General features: G+C 39.0%; 2 protein-coding genes across 4 annotated transcripts in view; both read left to right on the top strand.

The window, feature by feature from the left end:
- The window catches only part of pkp4 (plakophilin 4), a 31,548-nt gene extending 29,027 nt beyond the window's left edge, over positions 1 to 2,521 (top strand). Inside the window, exons 20-22 of one of the 2 annotated variants that reach the window (XM_053499375.1) lie at positions 65 to 196; positions 588 to 661; positions 2,132 to 2,521. In XM_053499375.1, the coding sequence (XP_053355350.1) occupies positions 65 to 196; positions 588 to 661; positions 2,132 to 2,362 (437 nt within the window). In that variant the 3' untranslated portion in view covers positions 2,363 to 2,521. Of the gene's footprint in view, positions 1 to 64; positions 260 to 587; positions 662 to 2,131 lie in introns of both variants that reach the window. The other variant, XM_053499374.1, reaches the window with a different exon arrangement.
- A 3,499-nt stretch (positions 2,522 to 6,020) lies between these two features.
- The window catches only part of tanc1a (tetratricopeptide repeat, ankyrin repeat and coiled-coil containing 1a), a 69,885-nt gene continuing 54,888 nt past the window's right edge, over positions 6,021 to 21,017 (top strand). For both annotated transcript variants that reach the window (XM_053497784.1, XM_053497783.1), the window contains exons 1-2: positions 6,021 to 6,107; positions 15,377 to 15,487. In XM_053497784.1, coding sequence (XP_053353759.1) covers positions 15,424 to 15,487 — 64 coding nt within the window. In that variant the 5' untranslated portion in view covers positions 6,021 to 6,107; positions 15,377 to 15,423. The remainder of the gene's footprint in view (positions 6,108 to 15,376; positions 15,488 to 21,017) is intronic.

The raw sequence follows: 21,017 nt of genomic DNA, 5'->3' as shown, positions 1-21,017 counted from the left end.
ATGGGACGGATAAACTGATTGAGGGCGTTGTTATTTTGAGTGACGATTCCTGTATTCCTGTCAGGTGGTAGCGCCACTTCCTCCCCGGCCATGTTGGGCATAAGAGAGCACCGGCTGAGTAAGAGGAGGGCTCAGTCTTCTATGCAACTTCATAACTATTACGGAGACGCCAACAGAAACAAAACTCTGTACACAGGTACGCCTGAGGAGTCGCCAACAGGTTCTGCCTTACGGAATCAGAATTTTCACCTGCAAGAAGGTATTTAAATTGTTTTTTTTTTTTTACCTGGAATCAATCTTCACAACTCTAGAGCTGAATATCAAATGATAGATTTTGCTTATCTTAAAGTTTTATCAGTTTTATAGATTTTATAGCACAAGGAGACTGGAATCGTTAGCTTTAGGAGTGTGTTTGTAATTTGATATGAAGAACATGGTGGTGGTAGCATCAAGTTGTTATTATTATTATTAAGCCTGATTCGTACATTTTCTCCCTTAATAAAACCACCTTCGTCTTCATAATGCTGTTTGCTTTAAAAACTGAGAAGACCTTTTGATTGACTGTAATTTATTTTCTTGTGTTTTAGGGTCAGGAACGCATTCCGCCTATTTCATAAGCTCCTACCCGTCTCCTTCTCATGAGGAAGATCACAGGTCACAGGTGAGCCATTTCCAGCTGGGAATCATAAGCAGACTGTCAGTTCGATGTAATTCATTGTGATGTTTATTTATTTTTGTTTTATTTATAAATTTTTTTATTCAATTCATAAGCACTAATGTTTATTGTCTGATTTGTCTCAAGCTGCTAGATTTATTATTAGGTTTTAAAGCTTCATAAAAAGAATCTTATAAGCATTAGTTCTGGCTGAGTAATCTGATTGGACGAGAGGCATTTCACATGTTTAACTATATGCTTCACTCGCCATCCCAGGTGTTCTAACATCCGTTAATGTCACTAACTGTGTGTGTCAGCGTGGGTGAGAGTAGGTCTGTCCGTACGTCTGCAGTACTGAGGAGAGAGCAGCTGCCTGACAAAACCCACATTCACACCCAGTCACAGAAGCACTTTCAGCAACAACACACACCTGATAACGTTATGTCGTCTTAAACAACACGCCGTCTCTGCAGTCATCGTTTCTAAGTCGTTCACAATCACCTCTAAACCGTCTGTGATGTTCCTTTTATTTATGGCCACAAAGATAACTAGCTTCTAACACAAGGCCAAACCCAAATTCCTCTCTAACCCCTGATCAAGGGCACTACAGCTAATGTGATATATGTGTTTTTAGAGCACATCATAATCTGTTGATAATGAATGGTGTTTGTGGAGCTGTTATATAAAAGCCATATCACACTCGAGGTCGTGCTGTTGTACTGAATATCAGCACGGTTGATATCTTCAGCAGTCGGGGCTTCCCCCTCGTGCCAGTCATGCTGATGTTCAGCACAACAGCATTCCTCCCGCTCATGTGATACCGCTTAACTAAAACGCTGTGTAACTCGATTGTGTTGTTGATAGTTTAAATGTCATGACTCGTACAAAGCGATAACGTTTTTCCCTGCAAGTCTTCTGCTCCACACTCCAGTCCACTAGGTGGCGGTATTGCCTATTAACTCCGATTATTTTACATTTACATTCAGGCATTTGACAGACGCTCTTATTTATATAAAAAAGTGCTTTGAATTTCCCGTCACTGCATTGATCCATATACCACGTTACTAGGTTACTAACTGACTAACTAATTTTGCTAGCACATCGTGTATATTTTCCAGGAATTCATCCTTTTTGGACCATTTAAACTTTGTAAGTTCAATTAAATAATTTTAAAAGTATGAAACGATTCTAAATCAAAACTGATTAATTCAATGAACCCAATCAACCAACAAAAACATCCATTAAATTGCAAAAAATCTATTTAATCGTAGAGCTCTAGGGCTCTAAAGACGAGGTTAAAACCGCTTCCCTTTGTACAGCTCGAATTAATGTTTACTGTCTTGTCCGTGAACGCTGCTTAATAACTGCCACTGGTTTACGAGGACGAGTTGTTAACGGTGATTGTAAAACCATGCAGCGTGCTCCGGTGGCTCGCGCGTACTGATCTCACGCCTTTATCTGCGCTTTCTCCTGCAGCTGTACTACTCAGACGAGCCGACCCAAAGGTCCTACGAGACATACGGAATGTACTTGGGGTCTCCGATGGGTTACGACGACCCGTACCTGGACGAGCCGCTCCACTACCCCGTGATGAGTGAGAGGCAGGCGCTCAAGCGCAACACCAACTACGTGGACTTTTACTCCACCACACGCAGGCCTTCCTACCGCGCTCAGACCTACCCCGCATCTCCAGACTCATGGGTGTAGGCACGAGTGTTTGTGTGTGTGTGTGTGTATGTGTGTGTTACATCTATCTGGTCGTTGTGAGACAATTTTGTTGCGGAATTTATCCCTACAAGGCCATGCATAAAAGGTGAAGTGGAAGTGACGGCTTTATTTTCATCTAAGGGACTGTGCCAGTGTGTGTGTGTGTGTGTGTGTGTGTGTGTGTGTGTGGCGGGGGGGGCGGGCATCACAGTACCTTAAATGGAACATAAAGTACTTTAAATTAAAAAAGGAACTCGGTCATATATACTATATGTCAGCCAAAGAAGGATATAAAACAGTCATATTTATCATTTTTTAAATTATTATTAAGGCATTTTTATGAGGACGTCTACGTTTCACGTTCTGTAGACGCCTTCAGAGGATCAACCCACGCAGAAATTACGTTCTGCATTGTACGTTCATGGTTGTAATTTTTTTTTTTTTTAATGGCATGTTGACAGAATGAAGAAGTCATTAAAAAGAAATTAAACGGTGTAGTTAAATTATTCTATGTCCAGTGCGATATTGATGAAGATCTCCAATCTGTGGAAGAGGAACCCTCTTCATAATGACGTACTGTGCAATGGTAACAAAACGTCCCCTCGTCCGGTCTCGTTGCTGTATTTACTGTTCAGAGTAGTGTGTGCCACGGACTCGTGTACCGATCTGTCGGTTTCCTGTAAAACGTGTGATGTGTGCACCGCAGCGCAACGCCCCGTGTCATGTGACATAGCTGTGTAGAGCAGAATCCCCACTTAGAGACTTTATGGAGACGACGTGTATTATAACACTATGAGAAATAAAGATGAGCATTTGTTTTTGCAAATGTGTGGATGTGTTTTTCTTTATAACCCTTTCATCCATCCAACCATCTATCAACACATCTATCTATCTATCTATCTATCTATCCACCAAATAATCAGTTGATTATCATGACACTGGTCTGATGGTAGCGCTCTCATTCATAAATTTCCAGTAGGACAGCAAAGAAGTCACGTCTCTCCAGGAAAAACATTAGTGACAAACTGATCTCCTGAAAAAGTTACAGGGATTGGGCTGCTGAGGGCCGAATGACTAAAGTCATTTACCCTGATGAATCCCCCTTCCAATTGTTTGGAAAAGCTTGTCTGGAGAAGAAAAGGTGAGCGCTACCATCAGTCCTGTGTCATGCCAACAGTAAAGCATCCTGAGATCGTTCATGTGTGGTGTTGCTTCTCAGCCAAGCGAGTGGGCTCACTTACAATTTTCCCTAAGAACACAGCCATGAATAAAGAATGGTACAAAAATATCCTCCGAAATATCCTCCAACTTCTCCCAACCATCCAAGACCAGTTTGGTGATGAACACTGCCTGTTCCAGCATGATGGAGCTCCTCGCCATAAGACAAAAGTGATAACCAAGTGTCTCAGGGAAAAAAAAACATGGAAATTTTGGGTCCATGTCCAGGAAACTCTCCAGAACTTAATCTTATTGAGAACTTGTGGTCAATCAAGACGTGGGTGGACAAATAAAACCCTGACAAATTCCAAGTGTCGATTATACTGCATGCCATGGCAAGATTGGATTTTTATGATTCATCGGAACTGGTCTATCTAATAGTTGTAAGAGAAAAGCCCAAGAATTTGGAGCATAAGGTTTCATTTATTGTGGGTTTTACGTTATACCTACAGGGTCAAAAATATACATACACCCACTCAGATTATAAATATAGTGACGCTGAAAGTCTTTTCATTTGCCAAACCAAAGACCTTTGAACTTCCTATTAGTGATGATGAGAGTCTCCATCTGGTAGCCTCTCTGTGCCAACATTCAGTACACAGGGTTTGTTTAACAGCACTCATTGGAGTTATCTATCTATCTATCTATCTATCTATCTATCTATCTATCTATCTATGTAGTCATGAATTGTGATATGTCACTCGCCTCTAATACATACAGATATTATTTACATATGAAAATACATATTCCAACATTAAATAAGTGTATGTCGAAGAATTTCTGGTGTGAGAAATTATTTTCATGGCTAATTTGATGGAACTATCTATCCTAGCGCAATCTAGGACTACTATCAATTGAATTCTATTTTTGGAACCAGGTGAAAATGTACAGGATTTGTAAACATAATTCAGTTTTACGATGCACGTAGGTGTGATCACATTTACTTTTACAACAGTCCTGCACTAATAAACACAGGAACTAAAAAACAATTATGGGAACACTGGGCGTAACGTTGGGGGGCATGGGGGTTGACGCCACGGATAGGAAGACCATCACAATCAATGACAATCTAACTGACAGCATGGGCTGAGAAGGTTTAGTCACCATAGTCACAAAGTCTTTCCCCTGAAACCCGGGGAAATGAGACGGCAGACAAGTTGGCAAAAGAAGCAACTAAAACAGTAAATGTTGAGGTCAGTATCGGATTGTCAAAGTCAGAGGGGAAGGGTATAGTGTAGAGAAAGGCAAAACAATAGGGGCAACATGAGTGGGATAACGAACCGAAAGCAAGACATTTGCAATCAGGAGGGAGAAAAATCAAAAAAAGAATGTATTAATTAGCAGACTACGGACTAGACACAGCAACCTTAATAGCATCCTATTTATAGTAGGTAAACACCTAACAGGATTCTGTCCTCTGGGAAAGTGAGACTGTCGAGCATGTACTGCTCTCGTGCAGAGAGGAGAGATATGGAGGAGCGATATGGTGACGCAGCTAAAGGGGAGTAGAAAGCAATGTTAAGAGTCTTTTAGAACGGACAGTCAATGATCAGGGAAGGAAGCATTTTATGTTGTTTTTGAGAAAGATTGGACTGGAAACCGGTCTGCTTTAGGAGAAAGATCTATAGGTGGCGGTGATGCAACATACAGAACTCCAACTGGATGCAAAGTAGTAGAAGATGAGGGAGGATGCATTAGCCGTCTGTCTTTAAGATCCCGGGACGATGAGGGAGAAAGAGATCTGCAGTTGGCGGTAATGTCAACAAAGAAGAAGAAAATGAAGAATTTAGTTACATTTGAGTTAGTTTGTAATTGCTAGTGTGTCTCTGAGTTCACCTTCTTTCGCCTCCTAATGTCATCCATGGTCCAGAAATGGTCTCTTGTTTTTAATGTTAGGAGAGGAGTTGGCTGCACTACCAATAATATCCACACAGGGGCGCGAGAGAGCAGAAAACATCATAAATCATAGTTTAGCTTCATATAATAGGTTATAGAGTATCCTACTTAGTGTCAAAGATGACGACCACATGAAATTAAGACATGAAGAAATGAAGAATAATCAGTAGTGTACTGTAAAATAACATCTCCTGTATGCATAAACATGTCGCAAATTCATTCATAAAATGATAACACACACCAGTCAAAAGTGATTCCTTGACTTATTCTATTCGTTTAAAGTCCCCGGGTATCTTAGATACGATATTTTTATCTTCCCATAGTGTTTTTTTTTCTTCATTACGACACAGTTTTAACTAATTTCAGTAAAGTCAGTAGAGTCGGTTTAGGAAGATGACCTATCTAAAATGGCGGCGGCGGTGACGTACCGTCCTTACGTCTAACGGCTTTTCCGCCTTGTCCTTGCGTCGGTCGCAGGCGTACAGGGGAAGGGGGCGTGTCTGTAATCAGCGGCGCTCCAGCTGGATTGACCTCAGTGGACGCGCGCGCAGTGAGCACGAGAGACTTGGTGTTAATAGTAAGTGCGCGAGGAGGAGACAAGTCGGAGTTTAAACCGGATTACACCCATTCTGTAAGTGTTTTTCGTTTCATTTCATTTTCAGAACTATTTACGTGGGTATTTTTGGTTTTCATATACGTGAAGTTTTAATTATATAACATTTTGATTTTATTTTGTCGCGTGAGTTGTTGGAAAGCGCACGCGCTCTTTAATTTAAATCTTTTAAATCTCGAACGTCCGTTATTTAACGGTCACTCAGAGTAGATTCTCGTTCACTGTACATTCCCTTACACACGAAGCTATGTTTATTTATTAATTAATTAATTCATTCATTTATTTACTTAGGAGTTTTTCTATTTGCATATGCTTTTTCAATTTATTCTACCAATTGCCTAATAAGTGTTTAACAGTGGTTCATTAATTTCATAGACATAAAATTAAAATGATTTGATGACTCATACTGTACTAGACTTATGTTCAACCAATTAAACACCCTGTTGAATCTGTGTGTCCCGCCCACACGGGCGTGTCTATCTCAAAGGTAGCAGCTATTTTTGTGGAAATATGTTGTATTCCTGGTGTATTGTAGGTCAAGTCAACTAGGCTTTTATTGTCATTTCATCCATATACAGTTCAGTACACAGTGAAACGTGACAACGTTCCCCAGCCGGATTTGGTCACAGCATCACGCAGAACTGACTGGACAGAATTTAAAGAAAAACTTTTGCAGTACTTACAGTAGATCTCTGCCTGAAGTTTAATCTGCACCAGAAGTGAAATCACAATGTTGAGTAAAAGTGATGTTATAAACAGTTATGTGGCGGATTGATTAATCTACTTTAAAATAATCTACTAATGCGCTACTCGTTACTTGCGCTACTCGCACAAAAAACTGCACCGATAGATATTAATTATTAAAGCTAAACTGAATATTTTTACTAGGGTTAGTTTATATTTTCACTTAACAATAAAATAACAGCGCTGAAGTGGTATAAGTGGATTTTAACACGCTGGAGTCTTTATCTCTGTCTACTTTTTCCATTTCTCATCTGTGATTCACTCTCCGATTACCGAACAGGGAGTGTATTTGTCTGACGATGAAAGAAGAACAACAAAGTACAAAAGACAAAATGCAGAATGCGATTTTTTTTTTGTATTAATAAGTTAGACAGAGGGACAGACAGACAGATACGTGGGCTTCAACCTGAAATATTAATATCATTGATTACATTAAAGCTCAGCAGATTATTTTTAGCTTTACTCTTTTAACTGTTTCTACAAACTTTTTTCGCGTCAGTGGCGAGTACTTGCGCTAACAACATAAATTAACACCACAAATTTCAGAGTGATTGGCAAAGATTTTAAATTCTCTCAGTAGTTTGACTTTGTCAAATAAATAAAAATTTTGCTCTTTTCTTAGATTCCTCGCCAATTTATCGCTTTGTTTAGATCACTTTCTAACAGGTCCACAACACACAAGGCAAACGACAAAAAAAGAAAACGTGCACGTGTTGCACGTGACTTTAAGATGGAAATCCATCTGTCGATCGACCTACAAGACGGCGGACATCACGAGAGTCCTGGATTGAAAGAAACGAAAAGGAAAAACAAAATGGGAAAACATTCTCTCCTTCCTTCCTTCAGTCCCATTTTTACCCCATTAGCCTGGAAATTAATTATTACAATGTTATGTTGCGTACAGATACATAAAACTGTCAGTAGCACTACTCTTATCCTTCATCTCACATAACCACAGAGCATGAAGAGTAATTAGAAAAAAATATTTTATGAAGTAAAAGTTTCTTTTTCAAGAAGATCGCATCCGTCCTGTGCCGTAACGATTTATCAGGAACTCGTACAAGGTGGTACATAAGGTTTCGTGTCAGATTTCTCACTCAGCGAGATGTAGGACACGTTTTCCATATAAGGAAACAGGGTCGTTTTCCCTAGGGTCGCAGCCATGAAACCTATTTAAACATCTCTGTCCTCGTTTTTTTTTTTTTTTACTTTTTTATGTCAATCATTGGAACAGCGCCACCAATGCATCAGGTTTTTTTTTCCTTTCTGGTCCTTGTTTCAGAGCGTCCGTGTGTTTTCTTTTTTTTCCCAGCTTGGAACATTGACGCGTACGTTCATAAACCTGCACCTGGTTTAATTAATGACGTCATCCCACTTACATATGCTTACACAGTCAGCGTGGGGAAAGTATTGGCACCCTTGAAGAGATCAGCCAAGAAGCTGGATGTACACCTAAAGTGAAACGTTTAATTTCACAAGATAATGATATGATTAGCTAACTAGCTAAGACAACAAATTAACATGATTTAACAAACCTAACTAAGAACTATAAAAAAAAGAGAACATAGAGTGCAAATGTGCAAACAGTAACAAACACGACACAGTAATGATGTCATTCTTTGCAGTTTGCTCTGTCCAGTAATGAACAAATACACAAGCCTAAGGATTGAAAAGGAGGGTGGAAATATACATAAATATGAAAAATAGACATAAATTTGAAAAAAATAAAATACCCCCCCCCCCCCCCCCCCGCCTTTTTTTTAGCATAAAAAAAAGATATTAAAGAAAAGTAAAGATGTTAGACAATAGATGTAAGATATTTTTTAAAATTAAAGATGTAAAATTATTTATTAGAATTGCCTTTGAGGTGGCAAAGCATCGCTGTTCCTCTATAATCTTGCGGGTGGTGGCGCTCGAAACTATTCACACATTGAAAGGGAAGCACAGCATGCCATGAAGTAGGAGACAATTATTTGCAAAGTTTATTTAGATTTTTTTTTTTAAAAGTTAATTCAAATTGAAATGTGTATAAAATTGTGATATTTTAAAAATCGCAATACAAATTGGATCGACACACAGGTATCGTGATATCGTATTGGCCGGTCCCTGGTTGATTCCCATCATTCAGGCGGTGTTATATTTTCATGTGTCTTCTGTCATCTTTGATTATTGTGATGTCATACTGTATTACTGTACGTATTTGTGGGACAAACGTCACTCGTTGCATGTGCTTCACACTTCTCAAGTTTTTTTTTTGTTTCTCTTAATCATCTGGTTCCTGGTTTGAGCTCTAATGGTGTCACTTTGGATTTTCACTGTGATTATTATAAACTCCATAAGTTTATTAAGCTTGCTACGTTATGTCCTAACGTTTCCTGCTGCTCTTTGTCTCAAAGTCATGAAGCCGCGATTTGTGCGTTTTCCCTCCGGTTTCCGTACCTACCATACTTCAGCCATGATCCTTCCATCCCTTCACTTCCATCCCCACTTCTCTTCAAGCTTCTCCTTTTCTATTTTCTGCCCTTGTACCATTTGATTAAACATCTTTTCACTTAAATGAAGCTCGGAGTTTTAGCCCGAGGCCTCCGGGAACATATAATTTTCCAGAAACTAAACTCCAAGCAGTTATTAAAAGTTGAGGTCCAGCGGTGGTCAGACCAGTTTTCCAGCCGCTTGGGGGTTTTTGGGGCTTTGCTGGCGAATAGACTAAACTTGAAATCTTAATGCCGCTTTCTCCGCTCTGTAATTTGATATCGGGTTCTTGCTGTTTTTAGTCTCGCCGGAGCATCGGTTCCCCTTCTTTGCCTCACGTCTTAACTGATCCTTACTGATCTTGAGAAATAAACCGTGTTCGGGCTACAGATGCAGAAACACATCTGTAGGAACTGACATAATTAAACTTCCCCCAGTGAAATTTTGACCTTCAACTATATAAAACAAACAAACAAAAAACGGTCCTCGTGACGGAATTTTTACCCCTCAGGAACATCCTCTCGACACTCAAGTTCAGCAAGTGGCGTCAAATCGAATGCATGAGCGATAAACCCAGCAGCAATTTTACCTTTGAGTTATACTGTAGTTACGAATATTGAAGAGGAAAACAGATATCATTGATCACACACATTTTTTTTTTCCCTCACTTTGTAGCTCAAACAAACTGGTTGAAAACATCGTAATTCCTGCTTGAGTGAGAGATCAATGCTGTAACAGGGGTTAAGTTTTCACCACGTGCAAACAAAGAAGGCATTATAACATGAAAGAACCAGGAAATAGGTTCAATTAAACTGCAATTGTACCGATTCTGACGGGACTGTTTAAAAAAAAAAAAAAAAAAATCTGCTTCTTGTGCGTCGATGTGCTGCAAAACCCCACATGTTGCAGATTTATTCCGGGCACCACACCAAGTCCCACAGGGCGCCCGTCTAGGAAATAAACCCTCCAAAATAAATAAATATGACCATGAGTGTGTACGTACGAGTGAGAAATTTTGATATAAACGCTCAAAGAACGGTTCAGGGAACGCTAAAACAATGTTTAAAACTTTGTCTTATAGTAAGGTTTTTTTTTTTTATTCTTTGGTTTCCTCAGCCTTCTGCGGTAAGGGCTTAACCCTTTCATGTGCGTAACGGCAAACAGACCACATGATTCGAGTTATCTCGTGCCGTACAGCAGTCATGTACAAGGAGATGATTTGCTGTTCGCGACCCCGCTTCCTTCTGCCGCGCACATGACGCGTGGCTGGTGTTCAGGGAGGCGAAGCGCACGTGCAGAACTGGCACGACTGTAGACGTCTTCGTCCTTGACTCGGAGCCCACGTCTCCCAGCGCTAGGATGTGGTCATGCTTTCATATCTGAGTTATTAGTGTCAGACCCGGGGAGCTTCATGCCCCGTTTTAAAGCCAACCTGGAAACGATTAGGGGTTGCCGCTCAGCCAGATGGCGACTAATCGATTCCAAAGACCGTGATCGGCGCGTACCAACACATGGCGTTGTGCTGTTTAGCAAGCATGAACAACTCCTTAGATGTTTCTCAAATCTTTACGAGTTGTGGGTGGATGTGACACCAGTTTAAACGAGATACTGGTGGAAAGCGGTGGCACGTTGTGCTTGGAGTTTGTTAAAGGATCTTAACACCAGGGTTGCATAATTTTTTCTCCATGCAGAATCGTAGGAGATCTTGATTCTCTCACCTAGTTTTCATTGTTTCAGCCAGAACATTTTATTACACTCGAGCAAAAATAAAAATCTCGCACTGTCTACTCAGGTTTTTCAACTGAACATAGTGTTAACGCCTGAAATGGTAATCGGCAATGAACGTCTGATAGATTATCATGACATTATCATCATGTATAAACAATTTACAGTATAAATATCCCGATTGCCAGTGTGTGAATCGTTTAGAACACCACCTATAGGATTATAGAGGAACAGCAGCATTTTCCAACCTCAGAGTGGTTTTAGAGTGGATTACGAGCATAATTCGTTCCAGAAGCGGACTCGTATTCCAAAACACTCGTAAATCAAAGGAATTTTCCCATGGGAAATAATGGAAACTCGAATTATTTGCTCCACAGCCCAACAAAATAAACACATAAAATAATTTATACAAAATATAAAGTAAAAATAAAACAATGGTCAAACATGGTCACAGTGTTAAAGTACACAGTACACGCGTGCACGGATGTTGATTATACCAGTAAGAGACGCGCACCAAGACCCAGCAGGGGAGACGATTCCGCAGCGCAAGAGAGAGAAAAACTATTGGCTCAGTTGTGATCATGTGACGCTCTGCATCAAAACAAGAAGCGCATGCATAATGCGTGATACTCGGTACTCGTAAATCAAGGCGTGTTAGGTTTTCAAGTCAAAATTTATTGAAAATCTTTGCTCGTGTTACTCGCAATCCGAAGTTTTACTGTATATGTACAATTAAAATGTATAATTATTTTGAAAAAAATACCACAGGTAAAAAAAAAAAATACCTCAGAAAACAATCGAGATACGTCACTGAATAAATTTTTTTCTTTCCTATTTCTAGTTAACAATAATAAATGAAAATAACATGTAGAAAGCACCGGGGCTTCTTGGACACTCGGTTAACTCTACAGTACGTCATGGCGTGTGTTAGTTTCTTTTTTTATTTTTTTTTATTTTAGGTTTTAGTTGAATATCCCAGTGTTTCTTGAATAGTTTGAAACTAACTACCTGGTTTTCTGTATAGAGTTTATTGCTGTCAAAGGTGTTATTGCTCTCATTGGAGAAAATCTGGAGAGACGAATTTATGATGATTATTGTCCCCTCTTTAGTCTCCAGCAGGACAGATGTTTAGGTCTCAGTGCGCGTGCGTCACTTGTATAGTCTTCATCCATGCTCGTCTGTACTGTTTTTGATAAAGTTGTGGCCGTGTATGTGTGTGTGCAAGTGTAAAGCGATTTTTTTTTCCGTGTGTCCAAGTGTGACTGTTCTTTGGTAACTGTGCTGCAAAAACAACCCCATGAAGGAAAAAAAGCTGTAGCAGTGCGGGAGATGAATCTGTTTAACGACAATGTAACGTCACGTTTCCTACAAATCCTCAAAAAGAGGGAATTAGAGAGGTTCCTCGTTAAAGACGTTTTCCGACAGAGCAGGGTTTCTGTTTGAGTGTGTGTGTTTGTGTGTGTGTAAGTCTTCCTTCACAGTAGCCCCTCCCTCCTCCTCTCCTCTCTCGTCTTAATTCAGCCACGATTATTTTCAAAGGTAAACTGCAGATTAATTTGTTTGATTTTTACTTTATATTTTGTATTAATTCTTTTTATATGAATATTTTTAAGTTGTAGAACGAATAATCTGAGTTTTCATTATTCCTTATTGGGAAATTCGCTTCGATATACGAGTTATTTTTGTATACAGGCTTCCAGAGCTAATTATACTTGCAATCCAAAGTTTGACTGTATGTAAAAATGTGAATGCAGCAATGCAGGGAAATGCACGCACACGTGAATCACCATCATTCAGAAATTATATCTATAAATTATTATATAAAATAATATATTTAAACCACAGTCAGCTGATTCGATTAGATGTTTTTTTTTAAACTGTGTGAATCTTTAAAATTTTAAAGTGTAACAGAAGAAAAAGTACTGTTCCCTTTTTTTTCCATATCTTAACAAATCTTTGTAACAATGCGCATCATGTGGTATAGCAACGACTTGAAATTTTATATACTGTAGTAGGATATAATTGCCTTATCACCCACTCCAAACATGAATAAACACTAAATACACTTTAGCAAACCCTAATAGTAACAACTTAAAGGACACTTATTATGCAAACAGTTCAAAGAAACGTGTGAAAACACATAAAAGAAACAGATTTCCTGTAGAGCTTGTCCCTTTTCTCATTTTTGTATTGGCTGGAGTTTAAACAAAAGTTTAAATTTTTTCCCCTGTTGTGACCTCGCATAAGAACAGCCCATCCTCGACTGCTGGTTACTCTGCTCCGCTCTGCTGTGCTCAGGAGGGCCGTGGCTCAGAAGTAGCTCAATTATACATAATCAATTTTTACCTTGTTCAAAAAAATAGTAACATATGGGACCTTTAACACGGGTTTTGATTATCCATTCATACTGTAGTTGCTGTGTTTAAATACGACAGCCACAAGGCATTTTTGATCTTTTCTTGAGCAGAAATCTTATCCAAGAAGACTCACGAGTCGTCCTCGCCGCGTTCGCTGGCAGCTGCAGCTCTGTGGCTCCGCGACAAGGAAATCTGCAGAGACCGCAGTCCTTTCGTCTTCATCATGAGGAGCGCTTTTAAACCCCAGACCGCCCGGTCTGCACCATGCAATTTTAATAACGCTCCACTTATTTTCCCATGAGCTGTCCTGTACGCTATTCAGAGTGTGTTCCGTCCAAAAAGCCCTAAACTAGAATCGAATGAGATTTGAGAGATAAGGAAAGGAATGAGCGAAACTCTACCTCATTGGTTATTAATGTAGAAAGTAGAGGAGTATCACATGAATCATCTGTGGGTCTGTAGGTCAGCTCTCCAGCCGTATCATCATTTTTAATCGCCGCAAAAAGCCTAAAACCATGGCAGTGTTCATGGATCAGCTGTTCAGACAAGAATCGTCAGCTCTCGCAAGTTAATCAGGAACCAGGCAGGTGGGCGGGGCCTATCCGGTAACCTCCGGCCCACTGACATGGTGGTAGACACTCAGGCATTTCCTCTGATTGTTCATAATGAAGAATGACCTAGATATTGTTGCTGCTTTTTTATTTAGCAATTTGGAGACTTTTTTTTTTTTTTTTTGGAAAGTTTGCATTCCCTTGAGAGATACAAATTCAGTTTAATGGGATACAATGCAATTAAAATCTCTCTTCTGATTGGTCGAGTTTTAATCATTTACAGTTTCATTGATATTGTGCCTGTCCTAAACATTTTCTTGAATCAATTAAGTTGAACAATTAATGTTTTTGTTTGTGTTTTTTCTTTCAGTAAAGTATAAATGTTGCTATGATACAGTGGAAAGTCTTTAGGACTAAGAATGAGTTTATACTTTGCACTTTATCACTAACTTTATTACTTTTTCTGCCCAAAATTATTACTTTTTTTTTTTTATTCAACAGAGAGAAAAGGTAATCACTCTTTATACCTGATATGTTGTGAGTAATCATTACAGGCGTAGAATTAAATTATTTACTCTAATTCCCTGATCTGATAGCTGCATCTTCCTTTGGAGTTTTTATGCAGTGAATGTGTTAGTGCCACCTACTGGACTGGAGTGTGCCACAGAAGATTTAAAAAATATATTGCGGCTTTGTACAATACATGACTTAAAAAAATCAATAACACAAGTTACACAGTGTATTAGATACTTTTTTAGTAGTTTTTAATACTTAAGAATCTGAAAGAAATATAGCTGCTTAAGACAACAATCAACTATAAGTAATTAAAGTAATTAAAAGGATAAATTGTATGACTATTCTGAAGAAGTGTCCTACAAAAACAAAGCATTTAAAACTTTTGCAAAGTGCTTTTACAGGAAATAAAAACTGGTAACTCTTGTTTCTTTATTGCTTACAGATTTCTATTTGGTGATACAAGCTTTTTTTAATGCATTTTAAGCACGTTTTTTTCACATTGTATTAAAGGAATGTTTGTGAAAATTACGTAGCGGATTGATTTTTGTTTGTTTGTTTTTCTTTTTCTTTTGTAGCTTTTAACTCAAATCACCGTTGGGTTTTTTTCATTAATTAATTCAAGAGAACATTTAAAAAAAAAACAGTTGTTTCAGGAAATGGTATTATTCCATGCGGTTATTTCTAAGTTAAAGCCTGAAAGAGAATTATTGACTGCATGTCTATATCACTGTTTTGCACGTGTGAGAAATCCTAGTGCTGTTCACGAACAAAGCCGCTTCCTGAAGCCCAGAGAAAACAAAGAGTCCAGGAGATGTAGAAGGACAGCAGGAAATTAACATCAGTGGCTAAACAAACAACAGCATTATCAAATTAAAACCCAACTCATGGATTTCCTTGTTGCATTTGTTTTGATTGTCCATAGGAGTATCGTAAGGACTAAATCACAGGGAAGGAGAAGGAGATTTGGTCATGCGTAAGGCAGGGCAGAGGAGTCCACATGAGCGAGGAGGAAAAGGGAGGAAGAAGGATGGAGGTAAGAATGGAGACCTCTGGGAATGTTTATATTATTATTATTATTATTATTATATATTTTTTCCTTACAGTTCTGCCACTTAAAGCCTACATTATCAAAGTTATGCTTTTCAGGGGTCCAAGCACCAGAGTCGACTCAGGTCTGTGATCAGTCAGTGGAGGTTTCAGGAAGAGGAAGCTGCATTGCTGTGAAATGTATTAATTAAGGAATCAAAATAATGTTTATGAAATAAAGCATTATTAAGGGGTTTTGTGAAGATTAATTCACTGTTAAAGGGATCCCCCAGGCTACACATAGTCATACGACAGTATACAACGGGGTGTGTGTGGAAATACTTCTCATTAAATGCTCATGGAGCTGCACGTTACAGAACGCATCGTTGTAATATCAGCAAAGAGCCAAGGGTTCTAAAGTGTAGTAAAAAATTAAGAGTGAGTGTTTTTTTTTTTTTCTTCTTCAGTGGATCTGAAGTACTGTAAGTGGCCTATTGGGATACCACGTGACTGACACAATGCCATAATGATGCTCTATAAAGTGAATTTAGTGAACAGGAAGTGATTCTATGATGGTGGGCATCATGGGAAGTAAATTCAACATGAGTCAGTACTGTGGCCTGAAGTTGGCAAGTTTCCTTTGGGGAACACCATGTGTGAACGCTCAATATGTCAGGAACACGGCGCATGATTGGCCACTGATTGGCCAGCAAGTCAGGAACCCTGCTACTGATAGTGTGACAACTCTAGAACACAGCCTGTGATTGGTCAACAGTTTAGGAACTCAATCATTATTTGGTCAGCAAGTCAGGATCAGAGCCTTTGGTTGGTTCACAAGTCAGGAGTACAGCGTCTGATTGGACATTAAGACCGACATTATTAATAATCCTGTTACGATTGCCCTACTATTTATAGCTCCGCCCGCATGTCATTGGTTTGTGTACACTTTGGAAGAAGAGTTATTAAACTCGGCTCAGGTACGGACAACGTAAAAGCCATCAAAAGTTGTGTACTTGTGTAGGTTTCACACCAAATCTTGTCTTAGATCTCAGGTTTTGTTCTTCTCAAGCAGCCTGGGGGTCAGTCGTGGTACTCCTGCTGAATATGTTTATTCACATCAGCGGTAAATCTCTGCTGCACTCTACCCCTCTCTCTCTCCCTGGCTACAGACATGGTACTGGTACAGTCTGTCCCTGATTCCTCTCCCCAGACACCCTCCTTTATAACAGAGATGCTCCAATTAACCTCCTTCATCCTCTCTACGCTTAACATAACTCACTCGGACACTTTATACAGGTCACGTCAACGTTTCGCATCCGTGAGCCGGCAAACAAATCCTACCTAACAGACATGGTTAAAAAAACTTTTCTTTAAGTTTCAGTATGACAGCACTAACAACAATGCTTTTACAATGAACTCACAAGTGGACGTCTCCGTCTCCTACCTGAACATGAAAAACATGTATTATAATAAAACTTTAGCAAAGTAGCAACAAGGGCATTTAAAATGCAGTGTCAGTAAAACTAGCGAGAGTTAAGTGTTTATTTATTTATTTTTCAAAACTCCAGTAATGTACAAGGTTTGTACACAGTAGGCAGAAAGCTAATCCTAACCAGGCATAGCAATGCTTAGCAAACATCATCGTAAAAACTAGCAAGAGTTAAGGGTTTGTGGTTTATTTTTTATTTTATATACTGTATACGCTTGCAAAACTACAGCAATTGACAAGGTTTGTATCTAATACACTAGCCAAACAGCTAATTCTACTTAGCATAGCAATACTTGGTGTACCTTATCATAAAAACTAGCAAGAGTGGTTTTAAAAAAAAAAAAACTACAGTGATGGACAAGGTTTGTATCTAACACGCTAGCCAAAAAGCTGATGCTATTTAGCATAGCAATACTTGGCATACATCATAAACTAGCGGGAGTTAATTTTTTTGTTGTCGTGTTTTTCTTCAAAATCAAAACTACAGTGACGAACAAGGTTTGTATTTGTTAAGCTAGTTAGAAATCTAATTCTACCTAGCATAAATGTTTTAAATTATGCTTCAGTCCAAGTGATCTCGCTGGCTTTTTCAGTGTCCCTGACTATAAAGTCGCTTGCGGAAAAATAATTATGAAGTAGAGTGAACTTTGAAACGCAGTGTGTGTGTGTGTGTGTGTGTGTGTGTGTGTGTGTGAGATGCCGAGTAAAATGTTTCTCTAGTGACCTATTCAGTATACCTCATGCTCAGTGTCAGAACCCTGAACAGCAATGTGTTTTTTCTTTCACTGAACATCATCACATCTGTAAAGTGATGCCTTGAAATGTTCAGGAAGGAAGAGCACTCGCACAACATCTGGAAGTGTAACAGGAAGCAGGTGTTTTATTCTCAAGGATGGACGAGAGGGCATCTACAGTAGATGACTCGTGGTTATACACAGTATAAGTTAGGCATGGGAATCAGCAGGGTCCACCTGATGCGATATCATGATACCTAGGTGCTGATTTTATTTGTATTACAATTCTATAAATATCATGACTATGTAGTGTTAGATTTATATTATTATTATTATTATTATTTGTGGTTAACGTTATTCTCTCCTCGTATCTCCCTGAATAAAGTACGAGGCGATGAGCAGCCAATGTGTTTGACGTCGCGCTTTCCCGATTCACAGCCAGCCTGCGGCTCCTGCGGCGCTTACTACACTCACAAAAGCCTCCTGTGTTCCTCGCGGCGGCGTTCCTGCAGCCCACAGACAAACTGAGAGGAACGAGTGGAAACTTGGCACCTCGGCGGCAGACACCGCAACGCCGCGGGGTTATTAGCTCCTTAAAGCTTTCCCTTTAAACACACCATCGATTACGTAACCACACTAACAGAGCTGAGAGAACTGCAGTCAGATTTATGGACCTTTCACTCCGTGAGTCAGTCGCTCTTCACGTCCTCTCTCTCTCATTCACACGCTCCCACGTTCACACACTTACACACAGCGGCAACAAGACATTACCACGTGATGTTTTGCACACAGACGCTCACAATGAGCCTGAGCTACAGAGTTTCAGTAGTTTGAATATTTTTTTATTAAACCATACTCAAACTCCATAGACGAATCTTTAATAATTAATGATAACCAGTTGCACGTCTCAGCCAACCCCATCCTGGTTTTATTAATTTTTTTATAGCAGCACAGTCCAGTGTCTCACATACACACTGATGTATTTGTTCCAACCTGCCACAGTATAAACACTGACTCCCAGAATATTTCTTTTCTATTTTTATTTTAAAAATATTATTTACTTGCCTGCTGGTTGTTGATTTGCTTGGAACTCTCACTCAATCGCACACACACACACAGACCCCGTGAACATCGCCACTCCTAACAAATTGTGTTGTTAGATACTTATTTGCCATAATTTGTGAATAATCTGGAAATAGCCTCGCCCCAATAACAAAATGTATTGTTAGATACAAAATAATTTGTGCCCCTAATGACAAAACACAATATACGAGTTACAGTAAAAGCCCCTAATCTATGAATAGTTCAGCCCCTTAATAACGAAATGTATTTATTAGACACTTAATAGCCCACAATCTGTAAATCTGTGAATAGCACTGCCCCAAATAGCTAAATGTATTGTAATAGCCCCGCCCCTAATAACACAATTTATTCTTAGATAGTTCATTACCCTTAATCTGTGAATAATCTGTAAACAGCCCCGCCCCCCTAATAACAAAATATGTGAATACTGTGCTGCTATAAAAAATATATATATTATACCAGGAGGATGTGCATCTGGTTATCGTTAATTTTATTAAAGATTCGTTTATGATGTTTGAGCATGGTTTCAGAAAAATTATTCAAGCTACTGCATCTCTGTCGCCCAGTCTCATTGTGTGCTTTAGTGCGCAAAACATCACATGTCTTACTGCTGCTGTGTGTAAGTGTGTGAATGTGGAAGCGTGTGAGATACTATATATTGTTAGTAGTGATGCGCGGGTCGGGTGTTTTTCCAACCCGCGGGTTCCGCTTTTATGAAATTATTTGGCCTGCCCCAGCCCGCCCCGCACCCGCGACCATTAAATAGACATACTAGGCATTGTAATTCAAATGAAAACAGCCTTTATTTCAGCCTGAAAGTGCTTGGAAACGTCACCCTGTAAACTGGCAACAACATATGATTATAAATAGAAACGATAAATCAGGTCATATTAATAACAAGATAATGATACACATTTAAACCATTTACAAAACAGCGTTTGTAATCTAGGCTAAACTATTTTTTATTTTAAATTTGTACAGGGCAGGCCTACAGTTTACAGCCTTCCGCTAAATTACTACTAACTTTTTTTTATATTTATCACACGAAAATGTTCATTTAGCGTTTTTATGTTCGCTGTGCAAAAAAAGAATGCTAAAACTCTAGATTTACTGTAGCAGCCTGACCTTTTTTTCTTTTAATGATGTAAATTCCCGACCTCAATTTCTTCCGCACCTCGTCTTCCATCTTCACTTTTATTTCTTTGTTTTTGTTGTGACTGGCAGCGGTAGCTGCTTGGCACTTTTGTGACTTGTCACGTGACGTAACCTTATCAAAATATGAAAATAGATATTCCCAAATATTTAATATAGGCTATAGAGAATTGCACGCAACATGCATGGATTTTTTTATTTTAATTTTGTTTTTAATGACCTGCCCCGCAAATAAACTGACAATTTCTTTACCCGCCCCAACCCGACCCACAGGTTACCCGGGGTCCCAGACGACCCACGCATCACTAATTGTTAGGTAGTTCAGGAAGGAAGAGCAATTATCCCTAATCTGTAAATAATCTGTGAATAGCCCTGCTCTTAATAGCTAAATGTTGGTTAGAAAGTTACTAGCCCCTAATCTATAAATAGCCCCGCCCCTTTAAAGGAAAATGCATTATCTATAATCGCCCTTAATCTGTGAACATTTTGTGAATAGCCTCACCCCTTAATAGTAAAATGTTATGTTAGATACAGTAGATAATCAGGATAATATTACATCGGAGTTGTAGATGCAGCCATTTGCACTTTGCTGAATACGTTTTTATTTCACCTTAAACAGTCTTGATCGATGTAGAATGAATTAAGACTAAACGTTTAAATGATGTACAATATGTAGATGATTAACACAATCTGTATAACGTTTAAAGGTTCCGCCAAATTTAATGCATCTGGATAAAAGACTGACACTGAGCTGAAAATAAAGAGATGCAAGCGAACATTAACAGATTCTGCAAAAAAAAAAAAAAAAAACCACACACACTTTATAATCAGTTCACACCGGACAGCAGTTTGAAGGATGGCCGTCGCATGATTTTTACACACATTGCATAGATTTGCATAAATTCTTATCCTGCAGTGCTTCTGCTTTCTGCTGAAAGTCATTCAAAGTCTCCAAACTAAAACGTAACGTTTATGCGTGTGCGTCATATTCATAGTGTTCCTTTTGCGGTCGAAAACATCAAAAGGATGTCAATCCTGTTCACATGAGATGACATTCACAGATGATTACGTGTCCTCTC

The sequence above is a fragment of the Clarias gariepinus genome, chromosome 6 (genome assembly GCF_024256425.1).
Source record: "Clarias gariepinus isolate MV-2021 ecotype Netherlands chromosome 6, CGAR_prim_01v2, whole genome shotgun sequence".
NCBI lineage: Eukaryota > Metazoa > Chordata > Actinopteri > Siluriformes > Clariidae > Clarias > Clarias gariepinus.
This window is presented reverse-complemented; position numbering and strand designations above follow the sequence as displayed.